This window comes from Pan troglodytes, chromosome 18, assembly GCF_028858775.2.
Source record: "Pan troglodytes isolate AG18354 chromosome 18, NHGRI_mPanTro3-v2.0_pri, whole genome shotgun sequence".
NCBI lineage: Eukaryota > Metazoa > Chordata > Mammalia > Primates > Hominidae > Pan > Pan troglodytes.
The window spans coordinates 56,032,316-56,055,275 of NC_072416.2; the positions used below are offsets into that span (position 1 = coordinate 56,032,316).

Consider the following 22,960-nt stretch of genomic DNA (forward strand, 5'->3'; position numbering starts at 1 on the left):
AGATGAAGGATCCCACAGAGAAGTGAGTCCGTGGAAATGATAAAATTGCCCGGTTCCTTTCTCTAAACTCCGACTTCCTTTCCCCAAGGACATCCCAGGAGGGTTCAAACGCGCCCTCTCTAAGGCACTCTGCCAGGTCTCCTGATTTCCAGTTTCCGGGAGGTGAGGCCGGCTAGGGTGCCCCGAGGGCCTGCTCTAGAGAAAACCGCCCTCAGGTGAGGACGGCTTCCATTTCCGGGTCTGAAGATAAGGAATAGCTTATCTTCGGTCTCCGCCCTCCTGCCTGCAACCCTCACCCACTGACCACGCCGGCCAGTCCGCCGCGCCAGGGCTGCCCTTGGCCTGGTCCCCGGGTCTCGGTGGACCTTCGACCCGGGCCTCCCAGCTCTGGCCTCCTGCATCCACCCCGCCCCGACCTCAAGCTGCTTCCGGAATAGAATGAAATCCAGCTCGTTAAGCTTCGCGGGGAGGTGTGTCCACCCGCCCCGCGCCGACTCCGGCCGCACTGTCGCACTTCACTCGCACCAGCCAGTGGCCAAAGTGCTTGGGCACCTATTGCGCCAGGCCAGGAACCGGAAGCCTTACCTCGCCCTCACCCCAACTCTTTGCCCCACGTTCCCGATAAGAACATGGAGGCTCGGAGAGATTAATTTGCCCACGTGCAAGCGGCAGCTAAGGGGCGGACGCGGAACTTGAACCGTGTCCCTCCTAAACCTGCCCCTTGTCCGCCGCAACGCGCCCTCGACGCGCACAAAACCCTCACTTTGCTACTGAGGAAAGTTATTCAATGGCCAGAGACACCCTGCGGCTTTTGAAAAGAGGTTTCAGGCTGACAAATATCCATATATATATACATATATATATATATACACACACACACACACACATATATATATATCTATATATAAGCCTAAAACGACTCTTTGATCCCTCCCCTAAGACCTCCTTCCCGTCCGCCTAGGCCTCGGTATCCCCCACCAGGTATGAGAAGGAGGAGTCTTCATTCTTCCCAGGCGGGGAGACCACGCCTTCCCTGCCTCCTCCCTCCGCGGGGGGTCGCGTTGGAGGTCACCCCCGCCCCCTAGGCGCTGGGTTGGGAGTGACGCGGGGTGGGCTGGAGAGGTTTCCTGCCGTCTGGGAAGCGTAAACGGACCGCCCACCTGTCGGGCCTCGGCCGCCCGCACCTGCTTGTGAGAAGCCTGCGGCTGGGGCACCGCCCCCGGTCCCCGCCCGGGTCCGCGCACTGGGAGCACACTGGCCCTTTAAGAGCGCGGCGGCCGCGGCGCGCGGGGAGGAGGGCTGGGAGCGCCCGGAGCCGCGCTGAACTCGCCGGGGACGTCGGGCGCCCGCTCCTTGGCTGGCTGGCTCGCTCGCTCTCTCGCTCGCTCTCTCGGGTCGGCTCCCTGCGCCTCCTCCCGGGACTGCTTGGGGACCCGGGCCCGGTCGGGCGCGGCGGCGAGCAGAATCCCCGTGCAGGAGGCGCGCGCTCCGGGCAGCGCCCGGCCCCGGGCATGGACAGAGGGAGCTGGGCGCGCAGGGGGCGCCGCGGGACCGGGCGGCCGGAGCGCTGAGCCAGACAAAGGCTCCGGAGTTGCGCTCGCTCTCGGGAGCCGGGCCCCAGGCGCTGGGCGCCGAGGCTGCGGAACCTCGCCGGGGGCAGCTCCGGCCGGCCCCCTTTCCCGCCGGCTGGTTCCGAGCTCCTGGACCTGCCCTGCCCGCTTCTCCTCGGGCTTGGGAATTTGCCGAGGCGACCTAGGCGGCTCCGGCGGGGACCGGGAGCCCGAGGTCCGCGGCGCGCCTGCCGGGCCAGGAGCCAGGGAGCGTCGCAAGTTTCCAAGGCGCGTGCGAGGATCCGGCGTGCAGTGTTCCGAGCTGGGCTGGGCGCCGAGAGCATGGGCAGCGACCGGAGCGCGCCCGGACGGCCGGGCTGGACGGGCAGCGTCCTCGGCGACCGGGAGGAGGCGGCGCGGCCGCGACTGCTGCCGCTGCTCCTGGTGCTTCTGGGCTGCCTGGGCCTTGGCGTAGCGGCCGAAGACGCGGAGGTCCATGCCGAGGTAAGACCCCCGCCCTGCCCTTTGGCTGCGGGCTGGGGGCTTGGAGGGAGAGGCGCCACGTCCGCAGGCTGGGACTTGGAGGTGGAGGGAGCGGAGACGCGCCCCCTGTTCTGGGCCGTGGCGGGGAAGAAAGCGGACTTGGCAGTCTGCCCCTCCCCAGCTCGCCCTCTGCAGCGCACCTCTTCCCAAACCCTGGAGGGCGCAGGGCCTCGCTCCTCCCCGCTACTCCTACAGCCCTGTTCTGGGCACTGAGCCCCCACCCCGACCCCCTTACATTCAGCCTGTGTCCCGGGAGCCGCTTCCGCCGCCCCCAGCCCTTGCCTCCCCTCCTTCCTTCCCTCCAGGGCAGCCGATTCCTCGAGAGCCCGGCTGGCGCGCAGTGGCGCTCTTTGCGAGTGGGGAGGGGGCTGCTCTCGGGGACAGCCACAGGCGGAGCAGGAGCTGGGCGGCTGGGCAACTGCGCTCCTGCCCAGGTGGCCTCCCGTCTGGGTGATACCGAGCCGCGCACGGCGGGCCGGGATGGAGGCGGGGGGATGGGTGCAAACAGCTGAGGCAGCGGACTCGGGTTGCGGGGGCGCTTTGGCGACTTTCTGCGCTCTTGCGAGGAAGCCTAGGCACGCCCGGGCGGGGTCCTAAGGACGGACCCTGCCTCCCACAGCGCTTCCTCCCAACAGCGCCCCTACGCCGAAGCCCTGGATTGGAGAGGGTGGACCCCGCGCCTCTCTTCGCTAGGAGCCCGCTTGGCGTCCCTCCTGGGGCCCCGCTCTGGATGGGTCCCGCGGGTGACCAGGCGCGACATCCCGGCTAGAGCCGAGTCCAGCCAGCGCCCCAGCTCCATGGTGTCTCCCGAGCGAGGACACCGAAGGCGCCAGCTTTCTTGCCCCAGAGCAAGAGCAGGGTCCACTCTTCCCCGACTTCTAAGACCTGCGCCCTGCCCCAGATAGGCGGGGAGAGGAATTGGGCGGGGAGTAGGGAGAAAGAACCACCCCGGAGCCGCTTCTGAACGGTGCTCAGGCCTTGGTGCCCTTGGGCTGCCCGGGCTGCGGGCCTGAGCGCCGTTTCTATTTGCAGCTGGGCTGGTGCTCCCTCCCTGGCCCACGGCGGCTTTCCCACCTCTCCGGGCTGCCTGGGAGATTTTTCCGATGGAAGCTTGCCCTTCCCCGCCCTACTTTAATAAAAGCATAGAGGAAGGGCAGGGAATTCCTCCTGGGCTCGAGTTACACCTCCCAGCCATTTCCCCACCTGCTCTGCCCTCCCTCCCTGGCCTGGCCAGGGAGAGCTGAAGGAGGAGCCAGGCCCTGGTGGGAGGCAGGATAGGAGCCCCGCCCCGACCCAGTCTGGCCACCCTCCCCCACCCCATTCACACAGGCAGGAGGAGCTTTAGGGGGCTCCTGTTGGTGAGGATTATCCCTCAGCCTGTGACCCAAGTACTGGGCGGAGAGTGCCATTTGGGCCCACCTGCCACTCTGGGCTGGAGTGCCAAAGAATTTCAAGTCACAGTCCCACCATTGAGTTTCTAATCTACTTAGGGATGGCGTCTATACATAGGAAGCAGTGATGGAATTCAATGGCCGTGCATTGCTAATGGCATCCTAGCTGGCCAGGAGCTCAGGGGTGCAGGGACCTGTAGTTGGAGGGGCTTCACTCTCTCTCTCTTCTGCTTTTCCAGTTCCATCTCACCCCTACCCCAACTCCCCAGCTCAGGGAGTGCCCACAGCTCGATGCCGCCAGGGAAGAAGCCATGGTTGCATTATCACAAACCGTGCTCCTGATCTGGAGGTTGTGACTGTCCTGGAGCCCTACTCCTGGGGAAACACTTGGGTTGGACCTGGGCAGTGACTGGAAGAGACCCCGGAAGGTTTAAGGAGCCTTGAATGTTGGCAGCCATGCAGATAGAGGGCTAGAGACAGGTGGAGTGTCCCAGCTCCTACAGTTGGCTTTGGGTACAGGCTGCTTCTAGGGTCCCATCAGGTCTGGCCACATGTGGGCCCAAAGAGTCAAATGGCCTCAGCAGCCAGCCCATCTGCCGGGGGCTGTGGCCTCAGACTCCTGGGCCTGGCCTACACCCTGTGTTGAGCCTCCCTTCCTTGGAGAAGGGCTGGCTCTCTCATCCTCACCCCAGCATCCACACAGCCTCAGGCCTCCAGTAGGGTCACGGCTGGGACCTTCTCAGAGCAGCTTGGCAGTTGAGCCAAGGCCAGGCTCTCTCCACTTCCTCTCTTCCCTCCCAGGGTGGAAGCCACAGGACTTTCACAAGGCTGAGACATCAAGGAGCCTGGCATGTGCTAGGAACTGACAAACACCTGCAACCTGCCAGGCCCTAGCCCACTACTGAGCTGCCATGTCCTATCCCACATTCTCCCTTGGATGTCCAATCCCAGTCTGTAGCCATTCCGGGCCAGATCCCCACCTGGCTGAGGTGCTCACTGTTGTTCCTGCCCTGCAGGGCTGAGAGTCTCCAGGTTCAGCAGGGGAGCTCTTACCTCACCTGCCTCCCCCTACCCCCTCCTCCCAGGCACAATTCAGGTCCTCAGCCTGCTCTGTGGAGGTGACTCAGGCTGCCAGAGTTCACAGGGGTGGTGCCACCACCACCAAAACAGATCCACCCGCCTTTCCTGAACAGGCCCACGAGTATCTTCCTAGCCCCTACCCAGCCACTGAGTAGATCAGGCAGCGGGGGTGGGGGCGTTGGGAGGGGGTCAGCGTGAATTACCATTTTGACCTTCAGGTGAGCCACAGTCTTGGGCTTCCTGCACTTCAGTCTCTACTAGCACTTCCATCCTGGCTCCGGGGGGGCCCCACTGGTCCCCTCTTTCTTTTAAACAGAGCAAAACTACAGATGCCATCTGTGCCCACCAGCTAAGAAAAGGGAGTTAATAGCGGGGCCTTGTCATTGGGAATCTGCAGAAGCTGAATCTTCTCCCCCTCCCCTCTTGTCTCTGCTTTTTACTCTGTTTTCTTGCTAGTAGTAAATCACTCCTCTCCATGCTCTGTCAAGACCCAGAGAGAACTGGTCTGATTGGCACAGCCAGGGACCTAGATCTCATTGGGCCATGCCCTTCACACCCAGCCCTTGCCATGTTTCCGAGTTGGGGCTGCCCTTGGGTCCAGCCAGTCATCTGTCTCCTTGCAGAGAACAGCCCAGTGTAAGCTCCTTGTCTGAGCAGTGTATTGGCCTGACCTTCCCATTGTGACCTCTGAACATAAATACCTCCTTTGCCCCACCCCAAGGGATGTTGATACTTAAAAGATATCCATGAATGTGGAGAGGAGCAACATGGAAATACACGCTATCCCCACCCCCAAAAGAAGACTTTCCCCAAAAGCCCAGTGCCCACTGCTATCTCTTATGCCCATTCAGGATGGCTACACTGCAGGCGTGGAAAAGCCCCTCCCTGCCGAGCGGTTTGTTCTGCTGTCCCTCTGTGGCCCTTTTGTTGTTTGGTCCAGATGTTCCCTTCCATCATCACCTCTGCCCTGCTGGGAGTTTGACCTCTGCCTCAGGCTAGCTGTGGTGGTCACTATGAGAACCACTACTTTCCAGATCAAATCAGAATGGGTATCCTCCATATCATCCCAAGGCTTAGGTGGCTCCCTGTCTTGGACACTCCAGCAGGAGCAATGCTTTGGTCCTGGAGATGTGTTTTCTGAGTCAGCAAAGACAGAGAGGGGTTGTGGACTCTGCTGCTATCTTTCTCCTTTACAAAGAGGGTCCTGGGAGAAGCCCACCATTGAGTGTGAGGACCGGGACCCTGAAGGTGGCTGAATGCTCCAGACCTGAGACACAGTAGGCACCATCTGGCTGGACAGCCCTGAGTGACGGCTCAGATAGGGCTGCTCCACAGTCAGACACAGGTTCCAGGGATTCCTGAGACCAGAGGCCATGGAGCTGGGCCTGGATCCCAGAGGCAAAGAGGGATGCCTCTTCCCTAATCCCATGGCCCTCGTGGGAATGGAAGAAAAAGTGGGAAGAGACCCAACTCAGCCTCCAGTGTCAGGACAGGTGGATAAGCCCCTGGTACCAGCCATTAGCCAGCCCCTGGAGATGCCCCCCATCCTGCTGCCATCGGCCGATGGTGATGCAGGCCAAGGTCTAGATCACCTCTCCAGGGCACTGGCACTGCCTTGTCCTTCCCCTAGGAGTGACTGTCACCCTGTAGGGGTGAGAGTCCAGCTCCACGTTCAGTGTTTCTGAGCATGGCACTTGATACATAGTGCACAACACGGTGGCCTACACCCTGTGTCCAGAGCCTCCCTGGCAAAATAGTGCAAAACAGTGACAGAAGCGAATGGCATTTACTGTTGGGCAAGTCGCTGAATCTGTATGAACTTCAGGATCTCTATAAAAAGGGAATAGCAATGGTCTATCTGCTTGATGGAGTTACGGGGAGATTCATTGCATTTATGTGCAAAACACTAAACGCTATGCACAATGCCTGGCACAGGGGGCCTAAGGAGGCGCAGGTGTTATTTTTGAGCACCTTCAACATACTTGTGTCTGTTGTGGACACAGACTAGGGATGTTTTGTAAGCGTTTTCACATTTAATCCTTGTATTAACTCTTCAAGTGTAGATGCTGTCATTACTCAATCTACAAAAGAGGAAACTAATACTGTGAGTTGAGAGAAATGACCCCCGCATTCCATAGCCAGGGAGTGGCAGAGCTTGGATTTGAACCCAGCTCAGTCTGGCCTGGAGCCCAAGTTCCCAACCCCCATGCGGGGTTGAAGGCTATAGGTCAGAGCCTAGGGTGCCATCCTGTGGAAATTCCACCAGGCAGAATTCTGCTGGGCCCGATCCAGGTGGGAAAGAGGTTTCTGAGGTGGAGCCAGGGCTGCCTGAGCTGTGTGAGCCAAAAGCCCTCCCCCGGCCCACCCAGCCTTGCCCCCATCTGTCCAGCCACCCAAGCTCTGCCCTGTGGACAGCCCCGTCTAGGAGGCAGCACCTGCAGGGAGGTTTCCAGGTGAGGACCCAAGGCCGGGCCCCCAGCCAGGCCCGAAACTCCTGGCTAACAGAGGCCTCTTCACCCCGCCCACTGGCCAGGGAACCCGGTTGTTTTTTCCTCCAAGTTAAGGAGTGTGGGGCAGGCTGGAAGGCTGCTGGGTAAAGAAGTGGTCAGACCTCAAGACGTCTTCCTCCTTCCTGCTTCTCCTGCTGGACTTCCCCACCACCCAGAGTCCCAGCCCCCACCTGCAACTCGCTTTAAGACCCATGGGAGGGAGCAGATTTAATCCCAAACTAAGCATGTGTGTCCTAGAACTGCTGAAATGTGGACCATGCTGCCTCTAAAGGTAGTGAGCAATCCACCAAGGATGACCTGGCTCGATGCCGCCTTTTTTTTTTTTTTTTTTTTTTTTGAGACAGAGTCTCGCTCTTGTGGCCCAGGCTGGAGTGCAGTGGCGTGATCTCGGCTCACTGCAACCTCCGCCTCCCGGGTTCAGGCGATTCTCCTGCTTCAGCCTCCCGAGTAGCTGGGACTACAGGCGCCGCCACCACACCTGGCTAATTTTTTGTATTTTTAGTAGAGACAGGGTTTCACTGTGTTAGCCAGATTGTCTCAGTCTCCTGACCTCGTGATCTGCCCGCCTCGGCCTCCCAAAGTGCTGGAATTATAGGCGTGAGCTGCCATGCCCTGCCCATGCCACCTTTCTTTACTGGCCTTGGGGGTAGTTGCGCCATCAGCGCTCTCAACGCTGCTTGGTGGGTTGGAGTGATGATCTTGGCCCTATTTTGCAGAGGAGGGAACTAAGGCTCAGAAAAGTTATCCTAGCCGTCTTCCGTTGCTGGGAGGCCTGTTGTGTGGACTAGCAGTCAGGACCAAGGGGCAGCCTTCGGGGGCTGACTTCCGCTCAGCCTGAGGAAGAGCTAACAGTCCTTGCTGTCCAGAGAGAGAATGGGGGGCCTTGAGTGGCAGTGAGCGCCCCCTGTCTGCAGGATACAGGCTGATGAGTTTTTGGCCAGCTGTAGTCCGTGGAGGCCTGGCGGGTGGCTGGGCTTGGTGGTATTGGGGCCACCCAGCTGGTGAATGGACTCTTGGCTCAGGTCCGCTGATCCAGGTGGGCCCTGTGGGCCTGGAGTGTGCACTCTGCCTTCTGCAAGCTCCCTGGCTCCTCCAGGACTCGTCCCATTCAGCACAGGCTCTGTGCCTAGTGGCTGGGAGTACAGAGCTTGGCACAGCCTTGGCCTGCTCCCTAGAGCCCTCCATACCAAGACTATAGGGTAGGGGAGATGGGCATGGTAAGGACCTCACAAGGCCACAAAAGGTCCGGGGGCCGGATCCATCGCTGGCAGCCTTGACAAGGCTTCTTTTGTGCCTGGCTGGGCAACTCTGCCTGGGTCTGCTCAGATTGCAGACAGAACCTGGGTGACAGAGACAAAGCAGAGCCCAGTAGAAAGTGTCCTTATCGCCTGGGGTCTGATAAGGGCCCCGGGGAGGGGGCTGCCAGCCAGCTCCACAGATCTGAGTGCTGGAGGAGCTGGAAGGGCCGGCTGGGGCGGCTGCAGCAGACGCTTGCCCCCTCCCCCACCCCACTCCCACTCCCCCACCGCGGCGGCTGCTCACTGCACAGTATTGATCTAGTGGCTTCTTACACCAACCCTCTCGGCAGCCAGTGGGGGAGGGTGGACTGAGATGGCCCAGCGCCCAGACCCGGCCAGAGATGTTGGGTGTGGGGAGGATTAGGCACCCTTCCCCGTGCTGTGCTGGGCACTGCTCCTGAGAAAGGTCCAGTGTCCCCAGCCTGAGGCTAAGAGGAGCTGGTGATACTTCAGAAGCAGCCTGGTCCGATAGCCCCAGCTCCAGCCCAGATCAGCTCTGGGACCCTGGGTGAGGCACTCACTATCTCTGAACCTTGCCGTCTGTATTATGGGAATGGTCACAAATCTACCCTTCAGGAGTGGCTGTGAGCATTCAGTGGGGGCTGGAATGGGTGGCTGGCCCATGCCAGACTCAGGTGCTGCGGTTATGACCTCTCCTGTGTGCCAGGGGCCAGGAACCCCCCTTCTGACTCCTGGTGGCCCATATCTCCTTGCCACTTACCTGAAGTGTCAATAAATACTAATGGGATGGGGTCTGGAAGTCAAGAAAGAAATCGGCCAGGCGTGGTGGCTCCGCCTGTAATCCCAGCAATTTGGGAGGCCAAGGCAGGCGGATCACCTGAGGTCAGGAGTTCGAGACCAGCCTGGCCACTATAGTGAAACTGTGTCTCTACCAAAAATAGAAAAATTAGCTGGGAATGGTGGCGCATGCCTGCAGTCCCAGCTACTCAGGAGGCTGAGGCAGAAGAATTGCTTGAACTCAGGAGGCAGAAGTTGCAGTGAACCAAGATCATGCCACTGCACTCCATCCTGGGTGACAGAGCGAGACTCCGTCTCAAAAAAAGAAAAGAAATGGCTGAGAGAACCACAGTGGCAGGTGCCCCCCACAGCAGCCCACACCTGAAGCTGCAGAAGGGAGGGGCCCTCATGGCCCCAGAGCCCTCCTTCCCTCCCATTGGACAGTGGCCTTGGTGGCAGAAGAAACCAAGTCCTGCTTCAAATTCTGCCCTACTCTGCCACTTACAAGACTTTCTGAGCCTCAGTTTCCTCACTTGAGAAGCAAAGCTTCACCCGCTTGGCTCACCCCACCTGTGACTCTAGGTGACAGGAAGAGATTCCTTGTATTAGGGACAGTTTTTACAGTCACCAGGAGGAGCAGCAAGGGCTTGAACACTGGGATTGCGAGTCATGACCTAGGGACTCATCTGCGCCTTTTGCCCAGTGGCAGCAGAGCAGTTCAGCAAGCTCCCCACGCTGCCCACCTGGAGGCAGCAGCACCTCTGGCCCACCCCCGCGTCCCCGCCCCCTGCTGTCTCTTCCCTCCTGTGTTCCCCTGAGCTTGTCCCACTTAGTGTGGCAGGAAGGTGCCAGGAAACTTCTTCCTGGACCCTGGGGAAAGGAGGAAGCTCACAGTCCTATGGGTGGTATTGCTGCCACCCGGGCAGATTTTTGGGCACTTGGCGTTCAGCCACCCTGAGCACACTTTCACCGGTCAGGCATGCTCTGTCAGCTTCGCCTTGTTATCCAGAGGTTTGGGTGGTCTGCGCCAAGGCCGTGTTTCTGCCTACCACCCCCCAGCTTCCCCAATCACTGCCCAAGGGGTGCCCCCATCCTCAGCCTCTGGCTCTTCACCCCAGGTGGCTGAGGGTTCAAGCTTGGCTGATAGCGAGATGGAAGCTCTTGACTTCCCTGGAACTCAATACTGTTTCTCTGTGTGGAGGGTCCATAGTGCCCTTGGGACCCTCCTGGCAGCCCCTGAGCTGGCCCCGGGGTTGAAGGGGCCCCTCTGCCAGTCTCTGGAGCTCTTCACTGCAGACAGGCCAGCTCCCTCGCTTTCCTCCCCAGGGCCCCAGCCTGATCCTCCCCCACCCTCCCCTCCTGTCGCTCCGCAGATACCGCTAATCAGCCCCTCCATGGCCCATGATTGCGCTCCCAGAGATATTTTTACCTTATGCAAATAGGTGATGTAGAGGTGCCCTCATCTGCCGGCAGCCAGTCCCCCGCCACTCCCCCGGCCTCCAGCTGCATTCCCTTTGCCGTTAGAGCTGGCTGAGCATCATGGCCTCGCCTTCTAGATCTCCCTAAGCACCTTCAGGGAAACTGTCCTTTAAGGATGGTGGATCTGCTGCTCCACACCTTCCAGCACAGGAGCCTTGGGAGAGGTTTCCCGTGCTTGGGAAGAACAGGGAGGGTACCCACGACATTGCCAGTATCTTATTGAGCTGTGGGAATGTGCCCTGGGCCAGAGGTGCGGAGTGCTAGTGGAGGGGCCCTAGGGGCCTCCTGCCTCCCTCCACTCTGGGGTCCTGGTGGAGCCTGGCCCATCACCAGTCTTGGGAAGTCCAGACCCATCAGCCCTCTTGGTCAATGATGGGTCAAGGAGGCCGAAGGCTGCCTGCCCCAGGGACAACCACACAGGCCTCTGGTCTCTGTCATTTGCACGTTTGTCGAGCACCATCTGCTGCCCAGGGTGGTGTCAGGCACTAGCGTGCACTTTACGATTCCTCCTCACAGGAACCCAGGAGATGAGGCAGGTCCTGGTGCAACCCCCCTTTTACTGATGACCGACTGAGAGATAAGGAGGTGGAGTGACACCTCGGAAATAGCCAAGCCAGGGTCTGCCTAGCTCCACCTGTCCCCAGAGCTGGTGGTGGTTTCTCAGCTCTGCATTTCCACCTCATTGCTCTGGGGCTGTTTCCCGGGTCCTGAGAGGCCTCAAAGCTGTGGCTGCGCATCCAGTCTGCGACCCTGGCAGCTTCTCCATGCTGCCTCTCCTTGGGTCAGCAGCTGCTCCGTCTATTGGCAGCCTGGGTACCACTGAGCTGGCCTGCCCAGCCACACCAGGGACCTGGCCGGGTGCCAGGGCTGGGCTGGTGGATGGTACCAGAAAGCAGGTGCCTGAGGTATTAGATGTAACACTGGTGGCAGGCAGATATGTGAGTGTGATCTGGCCAGCCAATATGGCTGTCAGCCTAAAGCAACCACCGTGTCCAGCTACTGCCCTGCTGCCTGGGCCCTCGGGGTGCAGCCCTCACCTCCCAGAGCACTCAGAGTGCCAGCCTTAAGGGCTTCTCACTCTGGAGACCCCCAGAGACCCAGACAAGTCAGACACAGACACTTGCAGTGTCCAAGGTCCAGGGCAGCCCCTGGCCTCTGCTCACTGCCTCCCATGGCGGTCACCGTGCTCTTGAGGGCTTGAGGACATGAAGCAGGCAGGGCAGAATCCCCTCTCTACCACAGCTCGGCCTGGCTCTGCCCTCTGGCTTGGCCGTGCAACCTGTGGGGTGTGGGTTCCTTGTTTTATAGGTGTGTTGGGTCTCCCAGGGAGACTGTAAGTTCCTGAAGGCCAGGATGCCTCAGCCTAGTCCTCCCATGGCCCCCAGCTGGCACAGAGGGTGTTCAGAAACATCTGGCAGGGTGGGTGGTGGATGGATGAGAAGACTTGCCAAGCAAGCCCTAGAAAGGGAAGGGCACACCCATTGTGTACCAGCTTTTTCCAAGGCTGTTTTCCTCAAACCTCACCCCTCAACAGCCCATGGTTCCCCATTCTATAGGTGAGGAAGCTGGGGCCCAGGGAGAATAAAGAGTTTGTAGCAGAGCAGGGACTGGGCTTCAGGCTTCTGTCCTGCCCTTGAGCCTGGATGGGTACCTGCATCTGTCCACTCCTTCCAGGAGATTTAAGGTCTTTGGGGAGCAGTGCCAAAGAGTGAGGCCTCAAGAGGTCCTGAATCCTTTTGGGTCCTTGGCCTGGTAGGGGCCCACCCCAGAGGGGCTAGTGCAGTTGTCAGCTACTGTGGACACAGCTTCTGTCCTAATGGGGGAAGACAAATAGCAAACACCTAATTGAAATATACAGTGCATCAGATGGGTGATAAGCATGGGAGGAAGGAGGGGGTGCAGGGTATAGCTGATGGGGCCTTTTTAACGTGTCAGAGAAGACCTCTTAGATAAGGTGGTATTGAAACAGCCACCTGAAGAAAATGAGGATGAAAGCCACACAGTTGTCTGGCGGGAGAGTGCATCAGGCAGCAGAGGCAGGAAGTGCAAAGGCCCTGCGGCAGGAGCATGCCCAGCTGGGGTGGATGGTGGTGAGGTCCAGCTAAGGTGGGGTGACAGTGAGGGCCTTGTGGCTCTTGTACAAATGGCTTTTCCTTTGCAATGGGAAATCTTCAGAGGGTTCTAAGCAGAGGATTGACCAGACCTGACCTGGCCTTTGTTCTGGCTCTTATGTGAGGAGGGTGCTGAGGCTCACACGGTCACCTGGGCAGGAGGTGATGACGGCTCAGATAGAGCAGCGGTGGTGGAGGTGGTGGGAAGTGGTTGGCACAGGCTGTGCATGTTTGGAGGTAGCAGTGCCAGGACCTACTGACAGAGTTGCGGCTTCTTTGCAGAACTGGCTGCGGCTTTATGGCTACCTGCCCCAGCCCAGCCGCCATATGTCCACCATGCGTTCCGCCCAGATCTTGGCCTCGGCCCTTGCAGAGATGCAGCGCTTCTACGGGATCCCAGTCACTGGTGTGCTCGACGAAGAGACCAAGGAGTGAGTTCCCCCCACCATCCAGACCCCACAGGCACCTGCCTTCCATCTGGCCTGCTCTCAAGAGGGCTCAGCATGTGGAGTTTCCAGAAAAGAGTGGCCTAGATAAGAGATGCCAAATGGTTTGGTCCTCCATGTCACTTCTGATTGGTTGGAGTGGCTGCCCAAAGCCTTGTATTGAGAAAGCTCCAGGGGCAGAATCCAGGTCTTAGCAGTAAGAAGCACAGTGATTGATTAGTGATGTCTGACATGGCCAGGGGAGTGTGGAGGTACAGTACAGGAGCTGTGGAAGGGAAATCGTAGCTAGGCATGGCTATGAATCTAACAAGTGACATGACCTAAAGCCATGTCCCTGAAAACAATGCACAGAGCATAACGTATCCAGGACAGAAGGCCTTGAGCGAACCCTCCATTACTGGGTGATAAGGAGAGAAGGGCTCACCTTGACTGAACCACTCCTGGGCACTCAGTCTTCCAATACAGGCATTTTGCCCATTTTACTGGAAGTTGAAGCTGAGAGTCCCCCATCCCCACTGTGTCATAGGAGGGGCGGCTGGGAAGCCCGGAAGTGGCGGAAGTGGCAGTGCCAGAACAGGCAGGTGTGTGGAGGGGAGGCTCCGTGCTCACCCCTCTGTGTCCATGTCCCAGGTGGATGAAGCGGCCCCGCTGTGGGGTGCCAGACCAGTTCGGGGTACGAGTGAAAGCCAACCTGCGGCGGCGGCGGAAGCGCTACGCCCTCACCGGGAGGAAGTGGAACAACCACCATCTGACCTTTAGGTAGGGGGCTCAGCTGCCCAGGGAAGCATCTGCCCTCGGCAGGCCGAGCCTCAGGCCTCCTTTCCCAGAGCCCACCTCGGCGCCCAGCCTTAACAGTCCAGCCCGCTTTCACGCTGATGAGACCAGCCACACACGCCAGGCAGTCTCCCTCGAGGGAAGGTCAGGACACTTCAAGCTACTTCCACCCTGTCCTCCCCCACCCCCCACCTCCCTGCAGGCAGGGGCTGGCCTCACTGGGCACAGCTGGGCTACTGCCCCAGCACAGACTGCGGCAAGGGATGGGGGATGGCTGGGGTGCAGGAATCCAGGTATCCATCAAGTGAACAGACAGCAAGTCACCTGCAGAATCCTTGGATCAGGGGCCCTCATCCTTTTTGCTGAGTTCTTGAGCAAGAAAACCCTCCAGCCAAGGGTGCCTTGAGCCATGTGGTTGTCCCCAAGGGCTCCCCTTCTTGTTCCAGTCTGGCTCTGTCCTGACTCCAAGCTCCATCTCCCAAGGAAGAGTGGTTCCCATGGTCACTTAGACCTCAAGCCCCCAGAGTGAATTCAAGGTCCAACCAGCTAAAATATTCCCTTCAGGTTTAATGTCTAGCACACAGAGCTGAATCTGATTTATATAGGTAAGAGCAGGCCTCATCATACGTCATCAAATGCAGTCTCTGGCTACAACTTACTTCCTCTAATCCTCACTGGAACCCTGTGAAGAAAGTACCACACACACACACACACACACACACTCTTTTCTAACTTAACAGATAAACTGGAAATCGGCCAGGCATAGTGGCTCACACCTGTAATCCCAGCACTTTGGGAGGCCAAAGCGGGTGGATCAGCTGAGGTCGAGAGTTCGAAACCAGCCTGACCAACATGGAAAAACCCCGTCTCTACTAAAAATACAAAATTAGCCAGGTGTGGTGGTGCATGCCTGTAATCCCAGCTACTTGGGAGGCCGAGGCAGGAGACTCACTTGAACCCGGGAGGTGGAGGTTGCAGTGAGCCGAGATTGCGCCACTGCACTCCAGCCCAGGTGACAGAGGAAGACTCCATCTCAAAAAGAAAGAAAGAAAGAAACTGGAAATCAGAGAGTCACTTACCCAAGGTCACACAGATACTGTTAGAGCCAGGCCTTGAACTCAGGTCTGCCTGACCCTGGAGCTCAACATTGAGAACTGCTCAGCCTGTTTCCCAAACCTCACTCATTTGCATCCCATTTTCTAGGTCTTTCCCCCAGCCACATAGCACCTGTATTTTAGTTTACTTAATGTCTCTCTTACTTAAAATCAGTTTATTTGCCACAATGCAATCTTAATTTAATGATATCTTCATGATCTCCTGGATTTGACAAATTCAAATTATGATTTACATCAAAGCAAACTGCCAATTGATAATGACGGGCTTGTTGGTGACCTTGCGTGCACTCTTGGGAACATGCCAGCAGAGGATAGTAGGCCCTTGGCCCTGCATCCGCTCACTCATCTCCCACCCACCCCCAGCATCCAGAACTACACGGAGAAGTTGGGCTGGTACCACTCGATGGAGGCGGTGCGCAGGGCCTTCCGCGTGTGGGAGCAGGCCACGCCCCTGGTCTTCCAGGAGGTGCCCTATGAGGACATCCGGCTGCGGCGACAGAAGGAGGCCGACATCATGGTACTCTTTGCCTCTGGCTTCCATGGTGACAGCTCGCCGTTTGATGGCACCGGTGGCTTTCTGGCCCACGCCTATTTCCCTGGCCCCGGCCTAGGCGGGGACACCCATTTTGACGCAGATGAGCCCTGGACCTTCTCCAGCACTGACCTGCATGGTGAGGACAGCTGGCCAGGGTGAGGGGCAGGGCAGGTGGCCCCGGAGCTGGGCAACAACACCCTGCTGAGTGGGTTCAGCAGCCGCGGGGCTGGGAGGAGAGAGTTCCCCTGTGTTTGTCTCCGGATCACTACACTCAATTTCAGTCTGTTGTCCCACCATCTCCAAGGGGAGGCGAGAAAGGATGATTGTACCCATTTCTCAGATGGGGTTGTTGTAGGCCGAAAGAGCTCAGCCTCTTCCAAGAGGGAAGCAAGGGCAGGCTCTCTGGCAGCCTCAGCCTGGAGGGTCCAGGGTGATTGGGTCCTGGGACTGGCCACAGCTGACTGTGCTGCCCTCCTTCTCTCCCCAAAAGGAAACAACCTCTTCCTGGTGGCAGTGCATGAGCTGGGCCACGCGCTGGGGCTGGAGCACTCCAGCAACCCCAATGCCATCATGGCGCCGTTCTACCAGTGGAAGGACATCGACAACTTCAAGCTGCCCGAGGACGATCTCCGTGGCATCCAGCAGCTCTACGGTGCGTGGGCTGTGACCAGCGGGCTCTGCATGCCGCTCTCAAGTCCCTGGCCAATGAGGAGTAGGCATTGCTGCCATCCCCATTTTGTAGATGAGGAACCCAAGGCTCAGTGAGGATTAGTGACTTGCCCACATCATTTGGGGAATAAATGGTGGTACTGGAAATGAAACCCAGGGCAGGCTGCCTCCAGGGCCTGGGCCTCACTCGAGGCTGTGGCTGCAGGCTAGAGGCCTTGAAGGGACACAGGTTCTTCATGACCCTCCTCTCCTCCTCACCCTTGGCAGTATTCTTACTAGACCACAAGTGCCTGGGGGATCCCAGGACCCGCCCCCTCCCACCGTCACTCCCAGCCTGAGCCTGTCACAGCTCTGTCCACAGTGCTGCTGGTTTGTCACTTCCCAGTGGCTTTGAGGAAGTGCCACCCCCCCACCCAGGGCCCACCCGAGAAAGTCTCCAGCAGTGAGGTCCCCTGGGCCAGTTCGGTGGGCCAAGGCCTGCACTCTGTGCCCACACCGAGCCCTCCTCGGGGCTGGCAGCTCCTGCCGTGCTGGGCACTTGACGGGCACCCCTTGCTGCATCCCCAGCAACTTGGAAATGCAGAGTCCAAAACGCCTGAAGCCAGGGCCTGGAGCCTCTGCTGGAGCAGGCTGGCATCCCAAGGGGAATGTCCCCAAGGGGACATGCAGGCAGACACCCTCAGGAGCACAGTGACCCAAGGTCAGTGTGGGGAGGTCGAGGAGGGGCTAGAAGGAGGAGGACCCAGGTCCCACCGAGGATGGAGGCAGGTGTTGGGGAGGGGTCTGCTGTAGATGGACAGGATTTTACTTTCCGCCTGGGTGGGCCTGTGCTGGGGGCCCCGGGGCCCAGGGTTCTAAGTAGGAACACAGACCTCACTTCTGAACCCCTGCCTCTCTGCAGGTACCCCAGACGGTCAGCCACAGCCTACCCAGCCTCTCCCCACTGTGACGCCACGGCGGCCAGGCCGGCCTGACCACCGGCCGCCCCGGCCTCCCCAGCCACCACCCCCAGGTGGGAAGCCAGAGCGGCCCCCAAAGCCGGGCCCCCCAGTCCAGCCCCGAGCCACAGAGCGGCCCGACCAGTATGGCCCCAACATCTGCGACGGGGACTTTGACACAGTGGCCATGCTTCGCGGGGAGATGTTCGTGTTCAAGGTCTGGCCCCGCCTCCCATGCCTGTCCCTGAGCCTTTTCCCTGGCTGCTCTGGGCCCCCTGTCCCACCCTCACTCAGCAGGCCCGGGGGAGCCATTAAGCCCTCAGCTCTAGATGGCGAGGAATCCAGCCCAAGAGGTTGAGGGACTTGCCCAGGGTCACACAGCAAGCCCTGGTGCCAGCTCCCCAGCTCAGGGCTCTGTTTCTGTGTAGCCCTGGCTTTCCAAGCCACTGCCTGCCTCAGTATCTCAGTGTCCTCCCCTTGGGCCCACCCTCACCTGGGAAGGGGTGGTTTGAGGATGGCACCTCTCCCAGCCAAGGCAGCTTGCCTGCGCTGCCCGCTCATACCATGCCCTCCCCAGGGCCGCTGGTTCTGGCGAGTCCGGCACAACCGCGTCCTGGACAACTATCCCATGCCCATCGGGCACTTCTGGCGTGGTCTGCCCGGTGACATCAGTGCTGCCTACGAGCGCCAAGACGGTCGTTTTGTCTTTTTCAAAGGTGAGCAGAGGTAGGGTTAGAGGGTTGGGCACGCCTCCTGCCATGACCTCTGACCCTGCTGGATCTGAGAGAAGAGGAGGTGAAGGGTTGCATTGCATGTCTGGTCCTGTGCCCCCACTGTGGGCTCACTCTGGGAGGATGAGGACACGGCAGCAAGGCAGGACGGGAGGAAGATAGAGGCTGGAGGCAGGGTTGGACCTGCAACCCGGAAGTGCCTGGCCACCTTGTGCAGCACAGGGCTCAGCCCTGCTTCCCTCTGTCCTTGCCTCTTTGCCTCCTGCAGCCCCATCCTCATAAGAACGGGTGCCCCCAGCCCACTCCGGGGCCAGATTTCTGTGGTCTGTCTGCAGAGACGAGGTCTTGCAGGGCAGCGCCCCGTGATGGATCCACCAGGGCTCTAACCCCACTGTCCTGAGCTTCAGTGAGGCAGGAGCTCCCTGAGGACAGGGCTGGCCCCAAACTAAAAGCAGGGAGCCCTGGGCCACACACTGTGAGGGCTGCAGGTGTGCTCCAGGGACACAGCCCCCAGACCCAGAGGCCAGGCAGCCCCCTCCCCATACAAGAACTATATGTGCGGGGGTGGATGTGCACATGGAAGCGAGGGCTGTGAGTGGCATGTGGCGTGTATGGGTGTGAGCGGGTGACTCTTGCTCACGGGAACAAGTGTGCCTCAGGTATCCATGAGTGCAGCGTGTGATGCGCGGGTGACCTCATTGTATGTTGTCTTGAATATGTAGAGGGGTGTGAGTGTGATTTTGTGGGCCCAGAAGAGCATTCTTTTCCCGCACACACCCCTCAGCCCCAGGCCTGACCTCACTGTGCCTGCCACCCCTCCTGTAGGTGACCGCTACTGGCTCTTTCGAGAAGCGAACCTGGAGCCCGGCTACCCACAACCGCTGACCAGCTATGGCCTGGGCATCCCCTATGACCGCATTGACACGGCCATCTGGTGGGAGCCCACAGGCCACACCTTCTTCTTCCAAGAGGACAGGTGAGCAGTGCATCCCTCCCCTAAGGGGAGAAGGCCCCAGCTAGGCCCCCCTCAACCTCAGGCCTACCCAGAAAGAATCCACTGCCTGTGGGGAATGGGTCCTGGCCCAAGCAGGATCTCTAGGTCCACAGCCTGGTGCTTTTGTTCACAGGTACTGGCGCTTCAACGAGGAGACACAACGTGGAGACCCTGGGTACCCCAAGCCCATCAGTGTCTGGCAGGGGATCCCTGCCTCCCCTAAAGGGGCCTTCCTGAGCAATGACGCAGGTACCTGGCCAGCCCCTCCCAGTTTGCCCAGCACCTAATATCCCCTGCTACACACACCACAGGGCAGGGCTTGCCCAAGGTCACCCGGCACTGTGATGGTGTGTATGGGTGACACGCTGTGTCACGCTCTGGGCTGGGAGCTTACCTAGCTTGACACCCTGGTCCTTCCTGCATAGTTAAAATTCCCTTTTTACAGACAGGCAAACTAATAAACCAGAGAGCTTGAGCAGAGTGCCCCAAATTCCACAGCCAGGAAGGTGCGGAGTCAGGATTCCAGGCCAGTCCTGCCTGCGTCCGGAGCTGGAGCTTGGAACTGCCCTGATGCCCACAGAGTCCAGCCACCCCCAGGCAATCCCAGGGGAGCCTTGAGCCTGAGTGGGGCAGGCTTGGCTCAGAGTGTTAGGGGTGAAAATCCTCCCAGGGCATCACTCATCTACCTACAAGGAAAGCCCTGTCTCTGTCATTATAACCAAGAGACAGGGAGCTGTGCCTCTTCTGTTTCTCTAGCAAGGTGTCTAGTGCATTTAAGAAAAACCAGCCAGGTGTAGTGGCTCACGCCTGTAATCCCAGCTCTTGGAGAGGCCGATGCGAGAGGATCGCTTGAGTCCAGGAGTTCGAGACCAGCCTGAATAACATAGTGAGACTCTATCTCTACAAAAACAATTTTAAATCAGCCAGGTGTGGTGACTTGCACCTATAGTCCCAGTTATTTAGGAGGCTGCGGTCGGAGGATTACTTGAGTCTGGGAGGTCAAGGCTGCAGTGAGCTGTGATCGCGCCACTATACTCCAGCCTGGGTGACTCAGGGAGGACCTTGCCTGCTTTGCCAGTGCTCAGGCCAGTTACACAGCTTCTGTATGTGAGCTTGGCACTCTGCAGCCGCTCTGATCTCTTGTGCTCACCCCTTGATTGAAACCTGGCCCTGCCTGGTATTGATGGGATGCTGGCAAGGTGCCCAAGGCCAGAGAGCCAGCCCAAGGCAGCACCAGGTTCCTTCCGCTCTAGAACAACTGCGGGGTGCTGTGTGGCCTTGAGCAAGACCCCGAACCTCTGTGGTGTGAGGTGAAGCCAGTTCTGGGAAGGGGCAGCAGGATCCCTGACTGCAGCCCCCAACCCAGCAGGCTATAGGACCCTTCCAGGCCCTGCCCCAGCTAATGTCAGTCTGGTCAGGAAGCCCAGGGTTCTAGTCGTACCCTTAGCCCAAAGCCCTCTGAGCCTCAGTCTGGCTCCTGCAAGTTGAGAAGGGGCAGATTTGAAAATACTCAGGGAAGCAAATGAGAAGAAGGGTGTTTTGAAGCCCTCAGCATGTCCTGGCCTTTGATGGTTCTCACTGGTGGTTCGGCTCAACCTGAAGCCACTCTGGCCTCCTTGCCCCTGCAGCCTACACCTACTTCTACAAGGGCACCAAATACTGGAAATTCGACAATGAGCGCCTGCGGATGGAGCCCGGCTACCCCAAGTCCATCCTGCGGGACTTCATGGGCTGCCAGGAGCACGTGGAGCCAGGCCCCCGATGGCCCGACGTGGCCCGGCCGCCCTTCAACCCCCACGGGGGTGCAGAGCCCGGGGCGGACAGCGCAGAGGGTGACGTGGGGGATGGGGATGGGGACTTTGGGGCCGGGGTCAACAAGGACGGGGGCAGCCGCGTGGTGGTGCAGATGGAGGAGGTGGCACGGACGGTGAACGTGGTGATGGTGCTGGTGCCACTGCTGCTGCTGCTCTGCGTCCTGGGCCTCACCTACGCGCTGGTGCAGATGCAGCGCAAGGGTGCGCCACGCGTCCTGCTCTACTGCAAGCGCTCGCTGCAGGAGTGGGTCTGACCACCCAGCGCTCCTGCTAACGGTGCTCAGGGGGCGCCTGTGGTTCTGAGATGGCTCCCAGGGGCTCCCTCCGCCCCCAGGTAGGGGCCCCTCTCAGCCCTCACACACCCTGTCTGCCCCGCCCTCATTATTTATGTCCAGGTGTTTGTTTTGTTTTGTTTTTGGCACCTTACTTGACCATTTGTTTCTGTTTCCCCGACTGGGGCAGGGTGTTTAGAATTTTCTAAATGTAGTTCTGCTCCAGACAGGGAATTAGGCCCCCATCGTCCTCTGGCTTGGCCACAGCCAGGGGAGCAGAGGGGCAGAGGCCCACATTGGAAGAGCAGCACCTCCTCAGCCTGAACCCCAGGGCTGTAACTGCCAGGCTCTCTTTGCCCAGTTGGAGACTGTCTGGCCCCCGGGTCCCCTCCTTCCCAAGTGAGTCTCTCTGGGCCTTAGGAAGAGCCTTCCACCCAGGGGCAGCCCCAGGCCAAAGGGGACCTTGGAAGGGAGGTGGGCCGTGGCCCTTGAGTCCCCGTTGAGGCTTGGTTCCTTCCCAATCCAGTGGACTTCCCAGTCCACTTCTGACAGCCTCAGTGACCCTGGCTCCTTGTGCCAGAGAACCCAGCCCACCCCCGGCAGCAGCTCCCAGCTCCCACCTCCCCTTGGGCCCACACCTCCTTCCCTCTCTGGAGAAAGGGCCCTGGGCCTGCCTCACCACGGACCAAAGGGAGTCTGCCAGGGCCCCTCTCCCCAGGGAAGCAGCAGCCTCGCCCCTGGCAGAGATGCCTCCCTGAGCTAGAACCCTCTGTTCCTTCCCTGTGCCTCCTCCCTCCCTCTCCGACTCACACCACTAGCCTCAGGGGTCTGAGCTCCAGCTCCTTTGGGCTTCAGCTGCCAGTGTCCTGAGCCCCAGGGAGAGGGGGCTGGTGGGTGCCTAGGCCTGGGCAGTGGATGGCCGTGAATGGGTGCCCACAATGTCCAGCACTGGGCATGAGGGGTTCCTCCCCTCCAGCTCCCTGTGCCCCCAGGGTCCTGGGAGGAGAGACACTGGTGGGGATAGGCCAGCCGCGCATCAGACTGTGAACCCCACGAAGGAGCCCTTTGTGGCCTAAGAGGCTGCCCTCCTGCGCTCAGCCCTGAGGACAGATGCCTCCTTCCTCTTTTCCTTCCCAAAGCAAGCAGGAGGCCGTGGCTGCTGTGGGAAATGGTACTGTACAGCTGGCTCTGCTTCCCCATGGCCCTGAGCGAGTGGAGTCTGCCACCCAGGATCCCCAAGGCACTTTGAGGGGGAAGGATTCTGCTGGCCTCTGCGAGTGGTTTCTTGTGCACTGGCACCAAGTGCGGGTCCGGCAGCTTCTGCCCCCTGCAGAACCGGAGAGCCAGCTAAGGGGTGGGGCTGCGGGGGTTCCGTGTCCACCCCCGTACATTTATTTCTGTAAATAATGTGCACTGAATAAATTGTACAGCCGGCAAATGTGTCCTTGTTTGTAAGGCCTTGGGCTGGAGCCTCCAGCTGGAAGGGCGTGCAGGTGGTGGGGGTCCAGCCCATGCTAGGGTTAGGGGGCTTGACCTCAATGCCAAGGAGACCTTGTTCCAATTCCATGGGGGCTCCTTCCCGATGGCTCTTGGAAACTATGCCCTGGGAGGGGCAGAGCTTAGGGCTGCCCTCAAGAGTCCAGAAGAGGGAGAGGCAGGGCACCTGGGGTCACCCTGCCGGGGTGGGGCAGGGAGGGAGCATGGAGTTAGTTTGGCGTTTGTTCCTGCTGAGAAAAGACAACTGAGTTTGCCACAAGCCCTCCCCGTCTAGGAGTGGAGGAAGAGCCAGGCCAGTCCTCCCAGGCTGGGTTCTGAGCACTGACGGGAGCCCAGAGCCAGGCACAGAGAGAGATGGGAAATGGTGGCACTTTGATTCCAAAGGTTCCCTTCCCCACACATGCTGCTCAGAGTGGCAGGCACCCAAGACCTGCCCTTTCATCTTTGAGAAGCAGAAAATCCCACCCAGGCCTGT

The 22,960-nt window shown here is 59.4% G+C and overlaps 1 protein-coding gene across 1 annotated transcript; it reads left to right on the plus strand.

Annotated features, from left to right (window-relative positions):
* Positions 1 to 1,291: 1,291 nt before the first annotated feature.
* Positions 1,292 to 22,426, plus strand: MMP15 (matrix metallopeptidase 15). Its single transcript, XM_009430885.4, has 10 exons — positions 1,292 to 2,054; positions 12,983 to 13,131; positions 13,777 to 13,905; positions 15,399 to 15,706; positions 16,061 to 16,222; positions 17,141 to 17,394; positions 17,755 to 17,893; positions 18,734 to 18,884; positions 19,036 to 19,151; positions 20,531 to 22,426. Exons 1-10 carry the CDS (start codon positions 1,893 to 1,895, stop codon positions 20,968 to 20,970), a joined length of 2,010 nt encoding a protein of 669 aa, XP_009429160.2. The 5' UTR covers positions 1,292 to 1,892; the 3' UTR covers positions 20,971 to 22,426.
* The last annotated feature ends 534 nt before the right edge of the window (positions 22,427 to 22,960 follow it).